This window comes from Bemisia tabaci, chromosome 2 (genome assembly GCF_918797505.1).
Source record: "Bemisia tabaci chromosome 2, PGI_BMITA_v3".
In the NCBI taxonomy this organism is placed as follows: domain Eukaryota; kingdom Metazoa; phylum Arthropoda; class Insecta; order Hemiptera; family Aleyrodidae; genus Bemisia; species Bemisia tabaci.
In genome coordinates this window covers 73,787,266-73,811,270 of record NC_092794.1, presented here as the reverse complement: position 1 = coordinate 73,811,270, position 24,005 = coordinate 73,787,266, and the positions used below count along the sequence as shown (strand labels likewise).

At 40.2% G+C, this 24,005-nt stretch overlaps 1 protein-coding gene across 5 annotated transcripts in view; it reads left to right on the top strand.

The window, feature by feature from the left end:
• The window catches only part of LOC109037546 (exportin-4), a 76,635-nt gene that overhangs the window by 11,786 nt on the left and 40,844 nt on the right, over positions 1-24,005 (top strand). For 4 of the 5 annotated variants that reach the window (XR_002009485.2, XM_019052268.2, XM_019052269.2 and 1 more), the window contains exon 2: positions 22,918-23,023. Coding sequence is in view for 4 of the 5 variants with exons in the window: in XM_019052268.2 (XP_018907813.2) it covers positions 22,918-23,023 (106 nt within the window). In the remaining variant the exon portion in view is untranslated. Of the gene's footprint in view, positions 1-22,117; positions 22,348-22,917; positions 23,024-24,005 lie in introns of those variants that run through there. The other variant, XM_019052270.2, reaches the window with a different exon arrangement.

The window sequence follows — 24,005 nt, the reverse complement described above, 5'->3', positions numbered from 1 at the left end:
CTAGCCCCCCTCAAAGTTGAAAAATCCCCCTCTGATTCAAAGCGCTATAACTCAGACCCTAATGTAGCTAGACACCTCTAATTTTTTTTAAAATGTCCGTCTTGATATGTTCTTTCAGAAATTTTTAATAATCATGCAAATTTTTCCACGGAAAGCTGAAAATTTTGAAAAAATTCGCAAATTTTTAGAAATCGAATTGCCTCTTCTTCACAAAGAGCGTGATAACTTTTTTCTAACTGCAACTATGAACTTTTTGTTTATTAGAAACTTTGTAGGGAACACAATTTCCTTTCAATTGGTCCTCTTGAAGTAAGGATTCGGACAATGAGTGGGGTGGGAGAGGAGCCGAAACATGACGCAGTGCGATGCCGCGCGGCGCCGCACTATGGTCCGAATAGCCGGTTTAAGCGGCAATAAATCGAAAAAGTGAAGTTTGGAAAAAGTTAGATTTTAAGAGGTAGATCGATAGTACATACTGTAGAGAAGACTCCTGTAAAATTTCACTTCGATTAAAGCACTAATAAAGATGTGACAAGCCTGGGAAGTGCGGCGCGCGGAGCACTTTATGAGTGCGATTCCAGCTACCGAGCGGCAGTGCTGTGTTTAAGGGCTTGTTTTCGTCGTTTCACCGTACCTGAAAGTGTTTGGGCACTTGATTCACAAAATACAAGATAAGTTTAAAATGTTTTATGCTGAAACTATTCTTTTTTATCATATCTAATGCTCTAGATTAACCCTTAGACATAGTCAGTTTTATCAATAAAATCGCAGAAGTAGGACCCAAAAAATATACTTAGCACCTCTGAGCACCTCGTAATTTTACTCGGAAGTTATTGTCATGACTCTAGACTATCTTTTGGTCTAGTGGCAGAACCATAGTCCACCATAGCCTCAAGTTATTTCTCATGAAAAATGACGTTTTCGCGTTTCTTATCACTTACTACAATTAGCTATCATATGCCATTGACGATGACTTTTATCATGTTCCATTGTCATATTCTAGCAAATCGAATGCATTAGAGCCTAAATCTGCCCAGGCAGAATAATACGAGTTGATGGGGTTGATCGGGACCAATTGAAACTTTGTGCTCAAGAACAGCAAAGAATCGCCTCGGGAGGCTACTTTGAGGCCCCGTAAAAGTTTTTTTTTTGACGTTTTAAGTGTTTCAAACATATAATCTATCAGTGTAGATATATGTTAGCATAAGTTTAGCTTGGCAGACGAAAACAAGTCTAAATGGTTGATCGGTGGGACTTGAAAGTTAGGCTCCCGAGCAATAAAATTGTCTTAGGAAGCCACTTTGAGGTCCCGTAAACGTTTTTTTTTTACGTTTACCCATGTTTCAAACAAAAAATCTATCAAAATGGATATATTTAAGCTTAAGTTTCGCTTGGCAGACGAAAACAAGTTCAAACGGCTGATCGGTGGGACTTGAAAGTAGGCCTCTGGAGCCATGAAACGTAGAAGTATTATCCTGAGCTGTCTTTTTCAAGTTCCCTTGATAGTAGTGTTTGACGAGGCTCTACTTTTAGCTTCTTATAGTCCATCCAATGTAAAATTAATTTTTAAACTTATAAAAAAAAAAAAAAAAAATCTATCGAGAATCGAACCCGGGACATCAAGAAGATGAGTGAGACGCGATGCCGATTGCTCCACGGCTTCAACTCGATTTGGTGATCTCAATTTAAGGTTTGTGAACAAATTATTACCACAGTTATATAAAGTATAAAAATGTTAAAAATGGATTTTTCCTGAAGAATAGGTGCATAGGTGCAGGTTCCTGTAGCATTTTTGCACTCAGCGACCCTAAAAACCCCTGAAAACTCATGTTGCGAGGTTTAAACATACGTATCTGATTTAATGCCGCTTAAACCGGCTATTCGGACCATAGTGCGCCGTGCCGCACCTAGAGTACCTGTATAGCGAGAGTATGGACATACCGGGTGTCCGTAAAGTAACTGAAAAGTGGGTATAATTTTTGAACAAAAAAAGATAGAAGGTCGCGGTTTGTGGCATTCTTCATCATCCAGAGGGGGAAATTTTTCGATGGGGGGTTTTTCTTGGTGGACCCCCCTGGGGGGCTCCAAGGGGGGGCAACTTTCAAAATTCAAATAGCAACCCCCATTTTTTTAGACATGGTTAAAAAGAACTTAAAAAGACAAGAAAAATGACGCAAATAAAATTAAAATCGGTTCACTCGTTCAAAAGTTACAGCCGGTCAAAATTTTAAATTGACCACTTTTCAAAAAATCACCGTTGAGCTCCCAATTACCGAAAGAACAAAAACAAACCTGGAATGAAAAGTTTGAAAAGTGCCCTTTAAGGCAAGGAAAAACAACTGACGTTGTCACAAGTTTGGATGGCATTGTTTCAAAATAAAATTTCGGAAAATTCAACATGGCGGCAAATTTGAGGAAACGCGAATAATGAAAATTCCAGAAACTGTTATCTTTCAAATACCCTCTAGTTTAAGGAAATCAATGGTATCAACTTTTTTTCCTTTATTTGGCCAAGTAAGAGCAATAATTTGCTGACTTGAAAGTTGGCAAGCGGGACCCCTTCAATCGTTGGAGTATGCGACATCACATGCACAGGATTAAGTGTGCTGTCAAAAAATGAAGCCGATGTGAAAAAGCGCTCCTCCTTTGGGATGCTTTAGTAATGTTCAAGGTCCTCATTCTCAAAAAAGAAGAAGAGAAAAATTGAGCAATTTTTTTATTTTTATTATTTTTTAAAGTGGAAGTTCTTATACCTGATGCTCTGTTATTCCGTCAAATGTTCAAAGTGATCTTTATTTTGCTGCAAACAATAGTAAATTTACAATAGTAATTGCCAACTAAATCAGAACGCAGTACGATCAAGAGAACTTAGTATACTGATTTCAGATTCGTAAATAGTGTTACCGATCAGATATTGCATCAGATATTACCTAAAATATCGGTTCCTCAAATCGTGAGGTTGAGGCTGTCAATAAGATAATCTCAACTCAGATAATAATCAAGAGTAGAACAGCGTTTTCGGAATTGAAAGCGTAGCAGATATCCTTCTTGCCAACTCGGAGTGCCAGGAATTAGAGAATCACAATTATTCTTGCGTTTTCAATTTTCAGAAAGAGAAATGTCAAAAATGTCAACGGCCCCTACCCCATCAGGATATACCATGTTTTTTTTGGCTCACCAAGTTTGTGGGTAAAAATTGCTTAATTTCTCTTTTCTTATTTTTTGAGGATGAAGATCACTTTGAACATTTGACGGAATAACAGAGCATCAGGTATAAGAACTTCCACTTTAAAAAATAATGAAAATAAAAAAATTGCTCAATTTTTCTCTTCTTCTTTTTTGAGAATGAGGACCTTGAACATTACTAAAGCATCCCAAAGGAGGAGCGCTTTTTCACATCGGCTTCATTTTTTGACAGCACACTTAATCCTGTGCATGTGATGTCGCATACTCCAACGATTGAAGGGGTCCCGCTTGCCAACTTTCAAGTCAGCAAATTATTGCTCTTACTTGGCCAAATAAAGGAAAAAAAGTTGATACCATTGATTTCCTTAAACTAGAGGGTATTTGAAAGATAACAGTTTCTGGAATTTTCATTATTCGCGTTTCCTCAAATTTGCCGCCATGTTGAATTTTCCGAAATTTTATTTTGAAACAATGCCATCCAAACTTGTGACAACGTCAGTTGTTTTTCCTTGCCTTAAAGGGCACTTTTCAAACTTTTCATTCCAGGTTTGTTTTTGTTTTTTCGGTAATTGGGAGCTCAACGGTGATTTTTTGAAAAGTGGTCAATTTAAAATTTTGACCGGCTGTAACTTTTGAACGAGTGAACCGATTTTAATTTTATTTGCGTCATTTTTCTTGTCTTTTTAAGTTCTTTTTAACCATGTCTAAAAAAATGGGGGTTGCTATTTGAATTTTGAAAGTTGCCCCCCCTTGGGGCCCCCCAGGGGGGTCCACCAAGAAAAACCCCCCATCGAAAAATTTCCCCCTCTGGATGATGAAGAATGCCACAAACCGCGACCTTCTATCTTTTTTTGTTCAAAAATTATACCCACTTTTCAGTTACTTTATGGACACCCGGTATGTGAAACTCCGAAAATCCATCAGGCCTTCACCGATGCTTCTGCGGATAAAGTTAGGGCCCAGAAATGCAGCCAACCTATGAATTTCAATTATTCAGAACGATTTACTAATACTATTGTTACGAACCGTCGTTTATTAAGCACGTGTTTGACTCAGTTTTTGCATAAATTTACTCAATTTTGCGGAAGAACGCTCATTTATGTACATTCTTGGCCATCTTGGTTAGAATTGGAACCTGCAGACTGGCAGTGAAATTTTGTGCGTTAGAAGTTGGTTAGAAGGGTGGCTGCACTTTTGGGCCCTAAGCCCTCCATGAAGCGATCTGTCCATACTCTCGCTATACAGGTACTCTAGCCGCACCCAGCGCTGAGCGGTAGGTACGCCTGGCGACCAGAGGGGCTGGCGATCGTCTTGATAGTCACATACTAAGTTGACTTCAATCGACATCGTTATATTTTTTCTGAGCATATACTGTGACTTGTGGCAAAGATTTTGCCGTACTTAGGAAAAAAGCCTCATGAAAGTTCGAATGTTGCCGAATTTTCTCTTATACGATATTTTGTTATATACCTAAGTAAAATTATGAATATTTTTTCGATAGGTACCCTATCAGACACCGTAAACAAAACTGTGTATTCGATTCCCTGAAAATTTGCAAGAAAATTGCTCACAAGTTTGCCGGAAAATTCTTATTATATCAGAGGAAATTGGGCAACGTCCGAATGTTCATACGGCGTTCTTTCTTGGCATGGCAGTATTGCGTCGCTTCATTTGACTATGAACGGATTATATTAAGATGGTGGCCGAAGCATCCTTAAAAACACGACATCTCGATGAAAAGACGGTGCCGAGCATTGTTTTCAGCATGCCGCTTTCACCACGCTTCCTAGGAAAAATGAATGGAAATATCCTATAGACAAAGTGCCGACCAGCGGTCAAGTTCCGAATCTGAGGGTAGGAACCAGGATGGCTCCAGGAGTCGGAGGATGTATTGTACATGGAGAAAAAAATCTCGTGCGTGGGACCCGAAGTTTAGGTCATATGGATCTCTAAAGTTTTCGGATTGAGCATCTGAACACTTAAGGTCTAGCTGCCGAAGTTCAGGTCTGACATCTGAAACTTCAGTTCTTACATCTGAAGTACTTCGGTTTTCACATCCGAAAAATTTCGGTTCTCACATCTGAAGTACTTCAGATGTAAGAACTGAAGTTTTAGATGTCAGACCTGAACTTCGGCAGCTAGACCTTAAGTGTTCAGATGCTCATTCCGAAAACTTCCGAGATCCATATGACCTAAACTTCGGGTCCCACGTACGAAATTTTTTTCTCCGTGTATGAGGCGCGTACTGAAAATGACCGCGGTGGAAGGGTTCATTCTTCTATGCTGCAAGAGTGTGTGAGAAAATGCCGAAAAGATGGCCGAAACTTGCTACTTACGGAGATATTGTCAATATGTACGTATCTTGTGCTCTTAAGCGATACACTAAGCATTCATCTTTTGTTTTCGACAGTTATCCTGCTTATTTAACCACAAAAGGTCAAGAAAAATTAAGAAGAGCAAAAAAAAAAAAAAAACATCAGCCACAATAAATTTCACTTTAGCAATGCAATGTAGGTACGAAAACGCAGGCTGAATTTCTCTCAAATTCTTAAAATAAGAAAAAGCTCATTGCAGCTGTCAGTGAGGAGCAGTTGAGAAAAGTTGGTGTCGAGGTGTTTATTGCAGAGGCCGATGCAGATCGGGATATTGTCTCGTCTGCCATTTTGAAAGCTGAGAGAGGAGAAACAGTTGTTATGGTAGGGACGGACACTGATCTTATGGTTATAATGTTAACATTAATCAAGAGAAGGAAACTAAAAATATTTTTCACAATTCCTGGAACTTCAAAAAATCCTGGTACTCTGTATAATATCGTGAAACTAGTCGACGATTTTAAGCAAACTAGTTCTTTACTTCTTTTCGCTTATGCAATGACAGGATGCGACACCACCTCCGCACTTTTCAGGACAAGTAAAATAAAAGCATACAACCTCCCATGGTTAATGATTCTTCTTTACAAAAAGATGTTCTAATTTTTAATGAGTCGATTGTTGATAAGGAAAGAATAGGCACAGTAGGCGAAAAATATTTAATTCATTTTTATGGGGGAGCCAACTTAACTCAAATTTTAGATGAGTGCCGCTTCATAATGTATTCAAGAAAAGTTGCTAAAATGTCCTTAAAATCTAAATTTGAGATGGTGACTCTTCCACCAACATCATTAGCGGCGAAACAGCATAGCTTTAGAGTTTACTATCAAATTCAAGTTTGGCTTGGAAATAGCTCTCTCGACCCGAGAGAGTGGGGATGGAGGGAAGAAGAGGGAAGCGATGAAAGAAAATTTCTATTACCTATTCATTCTACATTAAATTTTGCGCCTGATGATGTTATATAGATGACCTCCTGTAACTGTAAGTCTGGTTGCGGCACAAACTGTAAATGTTTTAAAAAAGGGCTCTGTTGTTCAGCTATGTGTCGTAATTGTAGTGGCGGAACATGTAAAAATATATTACCAGCCGTCGAAGAATTTGAAGAGGACCATCTATAGGTTTTTGCCCGAAATAGTTTTAAGTATCGTCTTGAACTTGCCAACAGCTAACTTTATGTGTCCATTTTCGTTATTTTATGTCATTATTGTTTTGTTACTGATAATTTTTACGATGATTGCTTTTATTTGCTGTTCAATTAATTTTAACCTGAAAATTAACGAATGCCATCAATAATAGACTACATCGCTTAAAAGGTGACATTTTTGTAATACCCATGTAGGCATTTTCTTTCGTATTAAATATTTGTTTTTGCTCTAATTTTTCGTATAGCTGTGTGTTCTTTCATAAGTAAAACTATTAGGTAATTAAAGATATCCATTATTTTCCACCTCAATCTAATTCTATACTCATTTATTCCTCTTATTCAGTCATGTTTACTACTAACTAAATTTCAAAATGTTTCACTCTCAAAAAAATAAATAAAAAAAGGAAGGAAGCGAAAACGCGTCCAAGTGGAAACAGCTTCATTCAAATATAATGTAATTATTTATAGCCAAACATATCGAAAAATTTATGGTTTTGAAAGATAAAATTTATCTGCAGTTCACAAGAATGTTGCCCTCTTAGAATTGAAGAAAAAAAAATTCTAGGAGTGGGCTTTTTGAGAAACATGCCGTCATGAAGCATTGAGTTGGGGCGGCTCTATGTGAGTGCTGCGTGTTATTATGCGCTGCGCTGCGCCGCGCTGAGCCGCGCTCTGCCGGACTTCCACCCCCCTCTCATCCTCACCCTTTGCTCCTACCTTAACTTCCAATACACCATTTGATAGGAAATTGCGTCCTCTAAAAATTTTCATATACCTAAGTATAAATTCCATTTTTTAATCGATAACGGAGTTATTCCGATTTATTTAAAAAAAAATAATTCCATTTCACAAATTTTGAATTTGTTTTAAAATTTTCTTAACGATCTCTTGATAAATTTTGATGACCAATGGTTTCATTTTAACGTACGTATCAATACGAACAATTTGAAAAAAAATTGAGGTGTCTAACTATAATAGGAGCCAAGTTACAGCAGTTTAATTGGAAGGGGGGATTTTTCAACTTTGAGGGGGGCTAGCAAAAATCCCTAGGGGGCTAGGAATGAGGACTTTTGTGAAAATACGCCCCACAGTGGGTATAATCAGTGGTAAAAATTTCAGCTTGTTACTAATTTGTTCCGCATAAATCCCTTCGTTTACTGGACTACACTCATTGCTTTATTAGTTCATTTAAGTAGTAGCTGTATAAACTTTACGCTACTTTACGTTGACCATCTTTTTCAGGTATTAGTCAATTATAAATTACTCCATTATAACTTTTTTCTATTAGGTTCATTTGTCATAGGTCCATCAGACTTAGTCATTCTGTATCTTTTTAAGTAAGGAAAGAACCCTAGAGAAACTCTAACTGTGGACCTTCATCTCTTTATCTGCAGTACGGCCTGAATGGCTAATGATAAACTATAAATTCAATAGAGCAAACTTTCTGGAATCAGGAATAAATAAATTTAAATTATCGGCAACACTGCACTTTTTCCCCTCCAACGGTTTAATGGAAATCTTTCAAAAGAGAGCTCCGCGCGCGGAAAAATCGATAAATCGAAAAAGTGGCGCGCGGAATTATTTTCTGGTGCAGCGCCGGAAAAACCAGTTTTGACACGCGATCGGCTATGGAACGCCGTTAGTGTCAAAACCCTTTTCTTGCGCGCGCGGAATATTTTTTCGGCGCGCGGAAAGAAAAAACCCGTTTTCGATGAAAATCTTTGAATTTCCGGATTCCGCGCCGGTTTTCGATATATTTGCGCCGTTTGTGTCAAAACTATTTTTCCGGCGCGGCGCTCCAAATCTGTTCCGGGCGCAGAATTCTCGATATATCGATTCCTGCTCGCCGATCGTGTCAAAACTGTTTTTTCCGGCGCTGCACCAGAAAATAATTCCGCGCGCCACTTTTTCGAATTATTTTCTGGTGCAGCGCCGGAAAAAACAGTTTTGACACGATCGGCGAGCAGGAATCGATATATCGAGAATTCTGCGCCCGGAACAGATTTGGAGCGCCGCGCCGGAAAAAATAGTTTTGACACAAACGGCGAGCAGGAATCGATATATCGAAAATTCCGCGCGCGGAACAGATTTGAAGCGGCGCGCCGACAAAAATAGTTTTGACACAAACGGCGCAAATGTATCGAAAACCGGCGCGGAATCTGGAAATTCAGAGATTTTCATCGAAAACGGGGTTTTTCTTTCCGCGCGCCAGAAAAAATTCCGCGCGCGCAAGAAAAGGGTTTTGACACTAACGGCGTTCCATAGTCCTCCAGGGACGAGTTCTATAATAGGACGCCGTTCTGTTGTGAGCGGGTGATTGCAGCCAAATACATAAAGACGGAGTGCTCGTATCTAAAAGCACGGGGAAAAAGTGAAGCCGAGAGTCCCTTTATACCCAGAGTTAAGACAACTCGATTATCAGCTGACTGGCAGCTGGCCTTGGCTGGCCATGGAAGCCGAAACGAGTGCAACCAAATGAACGATATTGAGGGATAAGGATCAGGAATCCTGCGATGTCTGTCACACAAAAACAACAACATCAACAAATTGATCAATTAAAACGAAAATGAGATTGGTTTGTGAATAATTTCTTAATCTATTTTCATTTTGGACCGATGGAAATAACAATTTACTCTTGAAAAACCACAATTAGGTAATATTTTCATTATTCTTGTTCACATTCGAGGTACCGCCATCTTGGTGCACTCGTTTCGGCCTCCATGAGCGAGAACCAATTAGAATTGGATTTTTTTTTAGGCCACTTTCAGCCCAACCCTGGCCCAACCAAAAGTGAGTTGTCTTAACTCTTAACTCTGGGTGTAAAGGAACTCTAGTTTCGGCCTCCATGAACGAGAACCAATCAGAATTGGATTTTTTTTTAGGCCACTTTCATCCCAACCAAAAGTTAGAGTCCCTTTATACCCAGAGTTAAGACAACTCACTTTTGGTTGGGCTGAAAGTGGCCTAAAAAAAAATCCAATTCTGATTGGTTCTCGTTCATGGAGGCCGAAACTAGAGTCCCTTTACACCCAGAGTTAAGAGTTAAGACAACTCACTTTTGGTTGGGCCAGGGTTGGGCTGAAAGTGGCCTAAAAAAAAATCCAATTCTAATTGGTTCTCGCTCATGGAGGCCGAAACGAGTGCACCAAGATGGCGGTACCTCGAATGTGAACAAGAATAATGAAAATATTACCTAATTGTGGTTTTTCAAGAGTAAATTGTTATTTCCATCGGTCCAAAATGAAAATAGATTAAGAAATTATTCTGATTGGTTCTCGCTCATGGAGGCCGAAACGAGTGCACCATGATGGCGGTACCTCGAATGTGAACAAGAATAATGAAAATATTACCTAATTGTGGTTTATCAAGAGTAAATTGTTATTTCCATCGGTCCAAAATGAAAATAGATTAAGAAATTATTCACAAACCAATCTCATTTTCTTTTTAATTAATCAATTTGTTGATGTCGTTGTTTTTGTGTGGCAAACATCGCAGGATCCCTGATCCTTATCCCTCAATATCGTTCGTTTGGGTGCACTCGTTTCGGCCTCCATGGCCAGCCAAGGCCGGCTGCCAGTCAGCTGATAATCGAGTTGTCTTAACTCTGGGTATAAAGGGACTCTACCAAAAGTGAGTTGTCTTAACTCTGGGTATAAAGGGACTCTAGTTTGGCGCTGGGTGCTTGTGTGAGTGTGTAAATGAGCGCGGGAATCCATGGCGGCAAACGGAAATTTGATTTGAACTTGTCCTCTTGATTTTTCCACACTTCTTCTTCGAAACGTATTTTAAATGCCTAAAACGAATATATTAAGAAAGTTGGGACTGCGTCCTATTATAATACACCTACTTTTGCTCGGTAACAGGCAGTAATATCAGATAAAGTTAGTTTTTCTTCTGCTCACGGTGGTTCTGCCGCGCCGGTTCAAACAGGCCGTTACAGTCGTAGATGACAGTTACTCCCAAATGAAATTAATCGGTCGACGACGGACCAAAACTAACCTAAAGTTATACAAATATGAGTTTGTAAGTGAATTTGGGCAAAAATCAACCTAAAATACTTTGTTTCCGCAATTTTATTTAGTTCCCGCCCTACATTTGAATTTCAAACTTGTCCCGATTTCGCCGCCAATCCTATAGCCAATAGTATAAGTGATTGAAAAGAAGCTTCATTTTTTTGCTTTTAGCGCTCCGTCTTTATGTCTTTGATTGCAGCGCATTCTCGCGTAGGACCCTAGTCAACTCAGAGGATCCTTCCCAGAGACAAATCCTTCCCCCCGAACCTCGACTCATCCATCGCCCGCTCCAAAAGTGAGGTTAAGCCGAAGATTGAAAAATAACACATAAGGCGGCTGAATTCTTGAAAAATAATATATTTTTGGCGTTTCTCGACCCCTTGCGTCATGGATGGGCTCGCCGTAATGGTACGTAGGGCGAAAAAGTCGATTTTTTGCAGTTATACGCCATCCTACGGATTTTAATGAAGTCCAACAACTGATAACAGCAGTGAGTTGCGAGGGTCCTACGCGAGATAGCGGCACTAGTACCTGCTCACGAATTTTTACATTGGCTCTTACGGGAGTCCAGGGTCCTATAGAACTGGTCCCTGGTAAATCTACTAGAGTACTTATATTGAGAGAGTATGGCCACTGGGGTTACCACTTCTGATTGGCTCAGTCATCTTAGGCTAAATGGAGCCCTTAGGGCCCAAAAATGGCGGACGCCATAAATTAATGTAATGCAAAATGACTCAAAATGTAGTTTTCTTTGCTTATCGTAACGAGAAATTTACTTATATGCACTAGTGCGACATATTTTTAAGGCTAATCGTGTGCAATTTTTGAGAAAAATTATCTTAGATGTAGTAAGGTTGGCAGCAAGTGCGGTTGGTGATAACCGTCAAAAGTTGGCAATGACCCCCCTCCCATCCACAAAAACCAAAACAAAGCACCGCCATTTTTGGGTCCTAAGCCAAGGACTCCCAACTCCCTATGCTACCCTGTGTTAAAAACCGTTAACGCGCGCTCGCAGCGAACCTGGCAGAGGGTGCGGTGAACTAACGCCGCAGCGGTCCACGATCGCACCTCTATAGTATGTTATTCCATGCAATGTTCTTTGTTTATCTATGATTTATTTATTTGTGTAGATACTTTAATACATTTTACTTTCGCAAACTAATGAAATTGTATAGATACATACCTTCGGCAGAGGTCAATGCGAAAGACTTTGATTTGAAGTATCTTATCAAAACACGAGCAAAGATGATTCAGTCAACTTCTGACGCAGAATCAAAGAGACTTGCTAATAATCAAATTAAAGGTAATGCTTGAAGTCAAGTATCTTTGATTTTGTGACACTCAGTTGATTTTTATCAGTACAACACTATTTCTCACTAAAAAGATTTCACTTAACAGAGCGGCGCCTTCGGCTAAAAGTACAATCCTGATTCCTGCTGCACACTACATACACACTTCCTTTGGCTTTCTCAACAGCAGTTGCTGCTGAGTAAAACGGTTAGAAATAACACTTCACATTAATACCAATTTATGTACACGAAGACTGACGAAGATTGAAATGAAAATGGGAAACTTTTCACACTAAACTCTTCAAAACTGCAGGGCGACCACGAGGATACGAGGATCTAGAAACTTCTATGAGCACTACTGAGTGATAAGCCTAAATAGGTGGTGCATGGAAATATAAACAAGCAGTTCCAACGCCCAAGCGTTGGAGGGCGCTTCTTTGACAAAGCATATTATTACCAACTTATGTACCCGAAGACTGACGAAGATGGAATTTAAAGTGGGATTCTTTGACCGCAAAACCTTTCAAAACTTCGGATCGACCGCGAAGATCTGAAACATTCTACAAGCATTTTGTGGTGAATCGATGATGGTGATTAATGGAAACATAAAGGATGCACTGTAAATCATGCGACGGGAAAGAGCGGCGGAACCTCTAAAGCTGGTGCGTCAACGCGATCTAGCGGACAGCGGCGCGGCGTCGCGACGCCGCGAGGTAGGGCGCGCAGGTCGCGGGGGAGCGGGGCCGCGTGAAGAGGAGTTCTGCAGTGGGGTGGGGAAGCGCGGGTCGCGGGGAAGAGAGGGACCGGCCGGCCGGCCGGCGGTGACATCGGCCATGGATGAAAATATAGGCAGCGCTAATGTCTCCGCTAACTGGAGTTGGGGGTCCTTATTCATTCTCTTGGATGCTCTTGGTCCATGACATAACCTTAAACCTTTCGCTCAATGCCGCAAACAGCTGACGTGTCGATGCTGCGCCAAGAAAATGAACCAATCACAAAGTAGCACAGTAATACGTCACTAAAATGAAGAGATCACGTGACTGTTCGTAATATTTTCAAATCGATCTGAAAGTACTGCCTCGGATATAAGTATTTAAAGCATAAGGAGGCCCTAAAATACTTTAACCAGGTAATACGTCCGTGCGAGATTGTTATGCTTAAAAGTAAAACATTTCACGAAAACTTTTACGAATACCAGATGCAGAAAAAAATCCAATTTTCCCGGGTGTACCAGAATGGCGTCATTACCCATAAGGCAAAAGGGCTTGTAGTATAGTACATGTTACATCGGGGGAGTCGAACGGTTGGAAAGGGCGCATCTGGTACCCAGAAGCGCCCAACAGGAAGACCCAATCATCGGTTTAGTTCACTACACCCTCTGCCAGGGAGCGCTGATGTCAGCGCTAACCGGAGTTGGGGGTCCTATGCCTAAGCCTCTCCATGGGGCCCAGTGGCCATACTCTCTCAATATAGGTACTCTAAAATCTACAGTTGGCTACCGCCGCCATTTTCATTTCCGAATGTAAACAATACCCGCCAGCTCCAGCTCAAGAGCTCGAGTCGTCCAAACTGACGGAATAGAGGCCAACGTTTGACCAAAAGAATGACCCGAAAAAGCATCAAATGATGCTCTTCGGGTCGGCACACCGGTGACCCTACAAAGATGGCGGAACCTATTTTGCGCGGCAAATTCAAATTAAGCGCGGTATTTTTAATTATTTTCAAATGCGTGACTCCGGTTTCTCTGACGAGGAAACGCTTTGCGCGGTAGTTTTGTTCCTAATTTCTCCTCAAGTGTAAGATAGCCCTTCAATTTTGGTTCTACGTTCAACCCTCTTGATATTTTTCTCTTTTAAACTGACTTTTCTTTCACTTCTTTTTAAACCAATTACTTGTGTTGCTGATGAATAATCCCTGTTTGCATTAATTATGAAAAGCGGGGCACAGAGCTATGACGCTTCATCCTTTTGCTGGCAATAATTAATTTTTTACCCACGTATTAAAATATCATCAAATTATTATGTCATGCGCGCCCTGTAGCTATAAAAACTTATTTTAGGTAGAATTTGTCAAAATGTTCTTTTGGTCACTAAGAACTCTTAAATTTGCTCCGAATGGAATTATTCATCTTATTAGGTACATTGCTTTCATTGATTATCATGAGCTGTAATTGAAAATGGAGTTAGATAAATGGAATAACTGGTGCCGATAATTTTTTCTCTGTGTACAGGTGAGTATTTTTAATGCAGCAGTGATAGTTAAAATAAGGTTTTTGTGACTGAAAATAGTAAAATAACGATTTAAAATTTGTTACTTACATCTTATCTGTGACAGAAATTACTGCCGATAGGAGGGGGAGGGGGTATCTTGCTCATAGAAAAAGAACAACAAAAAATAAAAATCAACGGTTAACTTGCTCACATGCGGATCTCGTTTGCAGTACCTAAGTCAAAATCTCTGCTCAAATATTATTTTCTTAAAAGGGAGTGGACGAACATTGCTTGAAATTTTCACAGAATATTCTTTACTCTCACAAGAAGAATTAGGGCACTTATCATCGCTTGAGATTGAGAAACCTACCATTTAGGACATACATAATGGCAGGAAGTATGCAGCATCGCAAACCTAGATGCACAATTTTTCATTGGCACTGTCTTCAAGTGGGAACTTGTGAATTGAGCTGCTACTTTGTATTAGCAGCTATCTGTTCATTCAACAAGTTAAGGGCATGAACGCATCGAAATTATCACAAAGTAAATTTTTTTTTCTTTTTGTATTAAGAAATATTTTTTATTCAAAAATTACAACTTGGAATACTCATGATAGCATGAGGACTTGCAGGCTTAAGTTACAATCTACTGAAGATAGTTTGTTATAAATGAAATATCCAGAAAGAAAATGACCTTCTTAATCTACGATCACTATCCAACCTAGGTTGCATGCCGATAGTATTATCTGCAATTATTCCTGTCTGCTAATTGTTTGGATCACATGGTTTTGAGGGCAACACAGTTCTTGCAGCATAAATACGTCAAACTGGAAAATTTCCCTCTAAAAACCTTAGAGGAAAAGTTTATTTTCTATGGTAGATTATTTGTTCCATTTTTTCAAAACAGCAAAATAGTGGTACTCCCTAGGTGGCAGTTGAGGAAAAATTTGCCAAAATGAGTGGTTGTTAACGCTCAGCATAAATCTCATTATTTTTAGCTTGAGCAAATTTTGAATAATATAGCCCGCATCAATGCTCTTTATCTCAAGATGATGAGTGACCTGCCACCGATGATTTGCCTGCCATCTTCAAAAAGAGTTTTAGAGCTGGAGCAAATTTATTAACTCCGATATAAGTTTGGTGGGAAAAGCTTCGTTTCCTATGATTCTTTGCATGGTGATCAAATTACCCGCAGAAAGTTCTTCCTATTATGAAATACTGCACTGAATATGTGATTTTAAAAATAATAACAATAATAATGAGAAAAATCAAGGATGGGATGCGTTATGGATTGCGCATTGCTCTTTTTTTCAAAATGGCGGCCGATTTGTTTACGTTGTGCGCACCGGTCAACGTGAATGAGCACCGAATTGGTGCGGTTTCGGGGTCATCCGCCAAATTCCAACGATGGATTCCTCCTTTCCGCCAGTCGGTAAAACCCCAAGAGCTCCAGGTCCTTGTTCTTCTTCTTCGTCACGAAATCAGCGAGAGTGTCCTTTCTCTAGTAGAAGGGACACTCGCGTAAGCGGCCGTTGTGACCAGAGATAAGAGACCCTCCACTGGCCTCCTAACGACAGGTGGAAGATTTTACTTTCGGGGATTCAACAGTTCCTTATGGACAATTATTAGGGAGCAACAGTCATCACCTCAATTTCGGCTGTTGACCTACCTACATGGTCGATGATGAGCTTCGGGTGACGTCATGAGCCAAACAAGTCTCGCAAACTTCGGCCATTTTCGACTTGTTTGCAAAACGAAACTGCCAACACGTTGTTAAACATCAACCATGTAGGTAAGTCAACAGTAGAATGCTGAAGTCCCGAAAGTAAAAGCTTCCACAATGGCCAAGATACTAGTGGAGGGTCTCTTGTCTCTGGTTGTGACTCTCGCCTGCTGTGTCCAGGTTTGGTTAGGTCCCGTTGCCCTATACTTTTCTGAACCCGCCAGCTCTTTGCAAGGTTGTCAAATGGAATAGTAGGGCCCAGCCAATTGCAGGGTTGCCAAATGTAATCAGTGGTGCCAAAGAAGAGTCTAATGTTTTGCAAGTGTAGAAGTCACTGCCACGGAGTAAATGAGTTTAAGTATCAAAATTAATGTAACGAAAACGATTTCCACAGCCTCGTCGTGCTTATGCTGGCCAGATGACTGATAAAATCAAATGTGATCAGCTACAGTTAAATAGAGTACCTATATTGAGAGAGTATGGCCACTGGTAGAGTCCCTTTATACCCAGAGTTACGACAACTCGATTATCAGCTGACTGACAGCCGGCCTTGGCTGGCCATGGAGGCCGAAACGAGTGCACCCAAACGAACGATATTGAGGGATAAGGATCAGGAATCCTGCGATGTCTGTCACACAAAAACAACAACATCAACAAACTGATCAATTAAAAATAAAATGAGATTGGTTTGTGAATATAATTCCTAAATCTATTTTCATTTTGGACCGATGGAAATAACAATTTACTCTTGATAAACCACAATTAGGTAATATTTTCATTATTCTTGTTCACATACGAGGTACCGCCATCTTGGTGCACTCGTTTCGGCCTCTATGAGCGAGAACCAATCAGAATTGGATTTTTTTTTAGGCCACTTTCAGCCCAACCCTGGCCCAACCAAAAGTGAGTTGTCGTAACCATAGAGTACATGGAGTCGTAATGTAATTAGGAGAGCTGGCGCCACTTTTAAGCATTTTCCATGTCCCGAATTCCGAGACTCCTGTGTGACGCCGGGTCACTTTTTCGATACATAATCGATTGTTTGCGATACACGGGTACCCGGCCTTTCGATGACGACAACAACAACAACGACCCATCGGGTCTGTTGCACTCAGGAGGGATTTGGAGTGTTATGAGTCATTCCGATGTAAATTTTCACGAGAAAACGGTTGGTGTGGTTAAAAACATTCTTAGTTTGATATTAAAGCTGCAAAAGCTAAATAAAGTTCAAAGTTCCAACGGAGGCCTCTCATTGGTCGTCTACGTCACAACCAGCACTCTTATTTCCCGCCGTTTCGACGCACCTGTGCTACCCCATAAGGAATTCAAAGTCGTTTTTCTAAAACGAATTTCGGTCGATATTTAACTTATTTCACCAAATTTTCTTGCAGATATCAGTTCTTCACATCCTCTACATTACAAATTTATCAACGACTATGTTAAAATCGTATCATATTAAAGTTTAATACATGTAAGGAAGTCCCGAAAGTGTGGTTATGTCTCCCTTTAGGGGGTTTTGCTGGTCAAGTCAATGCTGTTTGCTTGGTTTGCTCAAATACATCAACGCATGTATCGGATATATTGTGTAAAACCAAGTTTGTATTCATTATTTGACTCTTAATGATTACTTATTGTCCCAGTATTTCAGTGCAAATGATGTATGAGTGAGGTATTCCTGATCTGTCCTGCTTACTGCAACAGCTACCTTTCATTGGAAGTTTTACAAATATGATGGAAACTATTGACTTAAATATTTACTCCCGATGTCATACCTATATAGTTTTTGTATATACTCTTTGCATCATTAGTTGTAAGTAATTATTAAAATACCATACATTCATCGAAACAGGCACTGGACTAACCGGAGGGGTAGTAACTCCTCAACCGGACGGGTGATTAAGGACCTCCAACAGTTCATAGCTGGTGCTTGGTTGGCAGAGAATCTTACCTTACGTAAAATTGATGGTATTTTCAACTTATTTACTTATGAGCGGACAGATTTAAACAAGTAAATATGTTCAAATGAGTACGTTGATCTCTCAGCTAGTCAGCTAGCGCAGCTGAGCAAGACACATTTCATGCAAAAAAGTAGAATCTAATGATCCAACATTCAATGAATTAGATTCAGAAAGCTGCATCAGATAGTTCCTAGGAATAAGGAACCTAAAACTACATTATATGAGAGTTTTACCGTGAAAACAGGACTTATATGTATCCCAGATAAGATTGTAAACATAACCTCACTTTCGTGACATGCTTTGATGCATCGGAAATAATTAAATCATCTGATGCGATTTGTAAGTTACTAGGGATTTTTTTATCAACTAGAGAGGATAAAGAGTCTATTATCGCAAGAAAATTTGATGAATACGGCCTCTAACAGTCTGATAATTCCTTTTGAAAATTTTCCTCTCGATCCCTTATGGGGAAATCCATGTATTTGTAAAATAAACAAACGTGGGGTATTGGTGGGGTTGTGACGTCACAAAATGGCTTCACTCTCCCGTCATTTGTAGTTTTAAATTTTCCCGCCAAAATTTTTTGAACTTTTGGGTGCTTTTTTGGGGTGTTTGGGGGGTCCAAAAATTCTGGGAAAAATTCATGAAGCTCAGAATGATGCACTTTATTAGAAAATGAATTAAAAAAAATAGGTGCAACAGACCCATTACCACGTATTCCACACCGCCATGTTGGATCGAAAATGTATCGAAAAAGCGACCCGAACTCGGCGCACACCGGGCTCGGAATTCGTCGAGCAGAACATGCCGCCAGCTCTCCCATTTACATTACGACTCTATCTATACTTCTATACTATAAGCTCTCAAGCCTCCTAATTTTGCGAAACTGGTGACGCTTAGTTCCAGCGTTCTACAAAGCCGATTTTTATGATTTTTGCGACTATCGACGGGCAATTGTCTCTAGATAAGCCAACTCTTTTAAGATTTTAAAAATATGGCCTAGGTTTTTTTATATTAAGTGGTAAAGTTGCGAATTCTCCCATTTAAACAATGTAAATTTATATTTTTTGTCATAGTTCGTTTGAGCGTTCTACCGGGCCGATTTCTAAGTTTTTTGCGGTAATCGACGGGTAATTGGCCCTAGATGAGCCCGCTCTATTCAGATTTTGGAAATAGGACCCAGGTTTTTTTACAATCACGTTATAAAAGTGAGTGAATTTTCAGAATGCTCCGAGACTGCTACCGCTATGCGCGGGAGGATGCGCAGTGGTCGAGGAGGTTGCGCAGTAGCTCTACACTTATGTACACAAGATTCGCCACTGCTCCCACAAGATGAGCTGTGGCCGAGTCGTCAATGACGTCGGAAGCGTCCACTTAAGGTTTATCTTCAGCGTTAGTTCTGAAAAAATCCACCACGTCGCGCTGCTAAAATCTGACTCCGAAATCAGCGATTATTTAAATATGAAGAGAAAGACTCTAAATTCTGAAGCTAATAAGTTCTAGCAGCATGTCTGAAGAATGTGTAAAGTCAAAGATGAGCTTTCAAAGTTGCACAATAAAGGCTGGAATTTGATCCCCGTTTTCCTTATGGGAATCCAATGAGTGTGAGAGAGACAGCTCACGGTGGGAGAGAGATATCTGCCAACTGCTGAGAGCGATCAAGCGCGATTGGTTGCATCAAGGTCATCATGCTTAACCCTACTTTTTTCTGGGATCAAATTGCAGAGCTTCAGAAATGACTTTTCACGTTGCTTTTAGGGTCAATAGGAAGAAGAATGTTATAGCTAGAACTTATTTATCTTCGATTTAAACAGAAATTCCTTCAACTTTTATAAAAGCTCAAGGACTCACGTGGTGCTGTACGGACTCTAAAACACAGCGGTGGCGCCCCCTGCGCGGAGAAATTTCTTACTTCACGCAGCTGTAGATACACCTTAAATCATGATGTGGGTTCGATCCCCGTCTCTCGAATATCTTAATTATTACCTGCTTATCAATGTTCGTTGTTTTACTGCAATATTTCACACACGGGACTACTGGGTCCCATGGAGAGCAACGAACTACACCTCTAGAATGGCCGACCAGTGTTAGAGACCTGGAACGTTTTGAAGTTGATATAGGTTAGGTTTACTTGGGCTCACACAGCAGGCTGCCATCTAAACCCATGTCAGACGCTGCCCACATTTTGCCGAATATTGTTGAATAAAGTGATAGCAATGAAAAGATTGCATAATAATCGCACCTCCAAAGGTTTTCTTAACTCAAAAAATAGGAACTTTGAAAGCAAACCTAAAAAAAAAATTAAAGTTTACATAGGTTGAAATTTTCACATGTAATCCTTATGGGCAAGACGCAGCAGAAATGGAGATTGAGGTTAGCTATACTTGGGCTCCCACCCCCCTCCTGCCTTCAAAAATCGGCCCATGCGCGTTACGCAGGTTTGCTATCTCGCGGCCATTCTAGAGGTGTAGTTCGTTGATGGAGAGGCTTAGGACCCAAAAATGGCGGTGCTTTGTTTTGGTTTTTGAGGATGGGAGGGGGGTCATTGCCAACTTTTGACGGTTATCACCAACCGCACTTGCTGCCAACCTTACTACATCTAAGATCATTTTTCTCAAAAATTGCACACGATTAGCCTTAAAAATATGTCGCAATAGTGCATATAAGTAAATTTCTCGTTACGATAAGCAAAGAAAACTACATTTTGAGTCATTTTGCATTACATTAACTTTATGGCGTCCGCCATTTTTGGGTCCTAATAGAGTACCTGTATAGCGAGAGTATAGACAGATGTGAAACTCCGAAAATCCATCAGGCCTTCACCGATGTCTTCGCGAATAAAGTTAGGGCCCAGAAATGCAGCCAACCTATGAATCTCAATTATCCAGAGCGCTTTACTAATACAATTGTTACGAACCATCGTCTATAAAGCACGTATTTGACTTACTTGTTGCATAAATTTACTCATTTTTGCGGAAGAACGGTCATTTATGTACATTCTTAGCCTTCTTGGTTAGAATTGGAATGTGCAGACTGGCAGTGAAATTTTGTGCGCTAGAAGTTGGTTAGAAGGGTGGCTGCACTTTTGGGCCCTAAGCCCTCCATGAAGCGATCTGTCCATACTCTCGCTATATAGGTACTCTGGGTCCTAAGGGCTCCATTCAGCCTAAGATGGCTGAGCCAATAATCAGAGGTGGTAACTAGTAGAGTCCCTTTATACCCAGAGTTAAGACAACTCGATTATCAGCTGACTGGCAGCCGGCCTTGGCTGGCCATGGAGGCCGAACGCCGAAACGAGTGCACCCAAACGAACGATATTGAGGGATAAGGATCAGGAATCCTGCGATGTCTGTCAAACAAAAACAACAACATCAACAAATTGATCAATTAAAAAGAAAATGAGATTGGTTTGTGAATAATTTCTTAATCTATTTTCATTTTGGATCGATGGAAATAATAATTTACTCTTGATGAACCACAATTAGGTAATATTTTCATTATTCTTGTTCACATTCGAGGTACCGCCATCTTGGTGCACTCGTTTCGGCCTCCATGAACGAGAACCAATCAGAATTGGATTTTTTTTTAGGCCACTTTCAGCCCAACCAAAAGTGAGTTGTCTTAACTCTGGGTATAAAGGGACTCTAGTAACTAGAGTGTTACAGTTGGCTACCGCCGCCATTTTCATTTCCGAATGTAAACAATACCCGCCAGCTCCAGCTCAAGAGCTCCAGGTCCCTGTTCTTCTTCTTCGTCACGAAATCTGCGAGAGTGTCCTTTCTATAGGCGTAGCCAGGGACGAGTTCTATAGGACGCCGTTCTGTTGTGAGCGGGTGATTGCAGCGCATTCTCGCGTAGGATCCTAGTCAACTCAGAGGATCCTTCCCCCCGAACCTCGACTCATCCATCGCCCGCTCCAAAAGTGAGGTTAAGCCGGAGATTGAAAAATAACACATAAGGCGGCTGAATTCTTGAAAAATAAGTATATTTTTGGCGTTTTTCGACCCCTTTCACCATGGTAGGGCCTGTCGCATCGATTAGCATGACGAAAAATTCGATTTTTCGCAGTTATACGCGATCCTACGGATTTTAATGAAGTCCAACAACTGATAACAGCAGTGAGTTGCGAGGATCCTACGCGCGATAGCAGCACTAGTACCTGCTCATGAATTTTTACATTGACTCTTACGGGAGTCCAGGGTCCTATAGAACTGGTCCCTGGCGTAGCCTTATTATTCTATGACAGAGCTAACTGAACTGACTGAAACCATGTCCGGTGACTGTAGCGCTTTACATATTATTATTCTCAACTTACTTTAAGTATTAAACTCAGGGCTTGTAAAATTCCTCTTTAAGTCACTGCACTACTGTGTAAACATTTATTCTTACCTGCATGTTAATCATGGATTTTCAAGTGGCACTGCAACAGTTGGAGGCAGCCGCCAATGTTATGTTGGTAAGTTTTGAGGTTACCGTGACGAACTTATGCCTCTTTGCCTCGAACCCAAATAAACCGGATTTTTGATACTATTTTTAACCTCCCCACGAAAGCTATCAAAGCCATTCTTTCACGAGGACATGCCTCTACTCCCAATTTCCTTATTTGTACTTACCTACTAGAGCAGCAGATGTGGAGATGTGACGCTACCTACAGTATACGCTCACAATCATATGTTTTTCCTACGTATTAGAAAGCAGCAAGTCCCATGAGTTATGATCATTGCCACACTTAACTTCATGGAGATTTCTCACCATAAGCGTATCATTATATACTGGCCCTCAGTCTCTTACCCACTTGTTTGTACTGAACACATTATACTAAAATACGCAAGGATGTGATTGAACTGAAGTTGTGAATTTTCCTCTAAGGAAAATTTGCTTTTAGGACCATGCAAAGCAAACTCTGATCGCTTTGGGGCATGTCAATTACGGTCTGTGTAATTTTAATTGTTTTAAAATATCCGGAGAAGCTTACTTTTCAGCACTCTTATGTGTTTCTGACTCGGTTATCATTTGTCTGTTCCAGGCTCCGCCTAACTTGGTTACCAACGAACAAAGGCATGCGGCAGAGGCAGTCTTTTTAAATCTGAAGAAAAGCAAATCTCCATATGCCTTGTGCAGACACTTATTTGGTAAGACTCAAATTAGTGTTTCACAATTAAATTTTTGAAAATATATTGAATTCATATGCTAAGAAAAAGTTTTATCTCAAACTAAGGCGGTTTAAAAGTTGAAAATGTTTGATGATGCTAGCTAACTATGATATAAACAAATGGAATATCTTCTTGCATCAAGTTGAACTCTTGTTTTTGTCTACTAGGATAATGCATGTAAATGAATAGAATGAATCGTTACCTTGTTCATGATCAAATGAAAGTGATTAAAATTATATAATGGCCATTCAATAGCTTCATCATCCTCAGATCTTTGATGTAAGTAAAGTTGGCAAACTAGTGTTCTGTAATCAAGGTGATTTTATCGATTTAAAAATGATGGCTGCAGTCATTGAAAAAGTCGTTTTCAGTTATGATTAGAGGTGTCGTCAGATACGTTGGCATTTGTTTACTTTCAGTTTGCAGGCGCTTTTGCGTCACTACACACACAAGGAAACATCTGATTCCCAGAAGGGAGAACACAAGCTTGGATAGGTGTTTTAATATCTCCAAACCTTAGCCACACCGAAATCACAACCACATTACAGTCGCGGATTATAATTGATAAGTAGTTGTTTTACTGTACGCTCACTAGACGGAGGTTTTCAGTATAGTCAGTAGCAAACAACAATCTCTGCAGAAGCCTAAGTTTGTCGTCTGTGCTTGCAGAAAAGAAACAAATGCCAACTTATCTCACGACACCTCTATTTGGGTTGAATAGGAACAAATCATTTTTGTGTGCATCAGGTGTTTGATCAAACTTAATCCTTGTAAAAAATGTGTGCTTACTTTGAAGCCCACTCAGTTGATAAGCAAGGCAGACAAAGAATGGTGGTCGCATTTTGACTTTGACAGCTATCTTGAAGTGTTGTGATGTCAGGAGGGTACGGGTTTTGCCATGCAAGTTGAGGTTGAGCTGGCTCCCCCGGCCTCGGCTGGCCCATGTACCTGATATACCCGG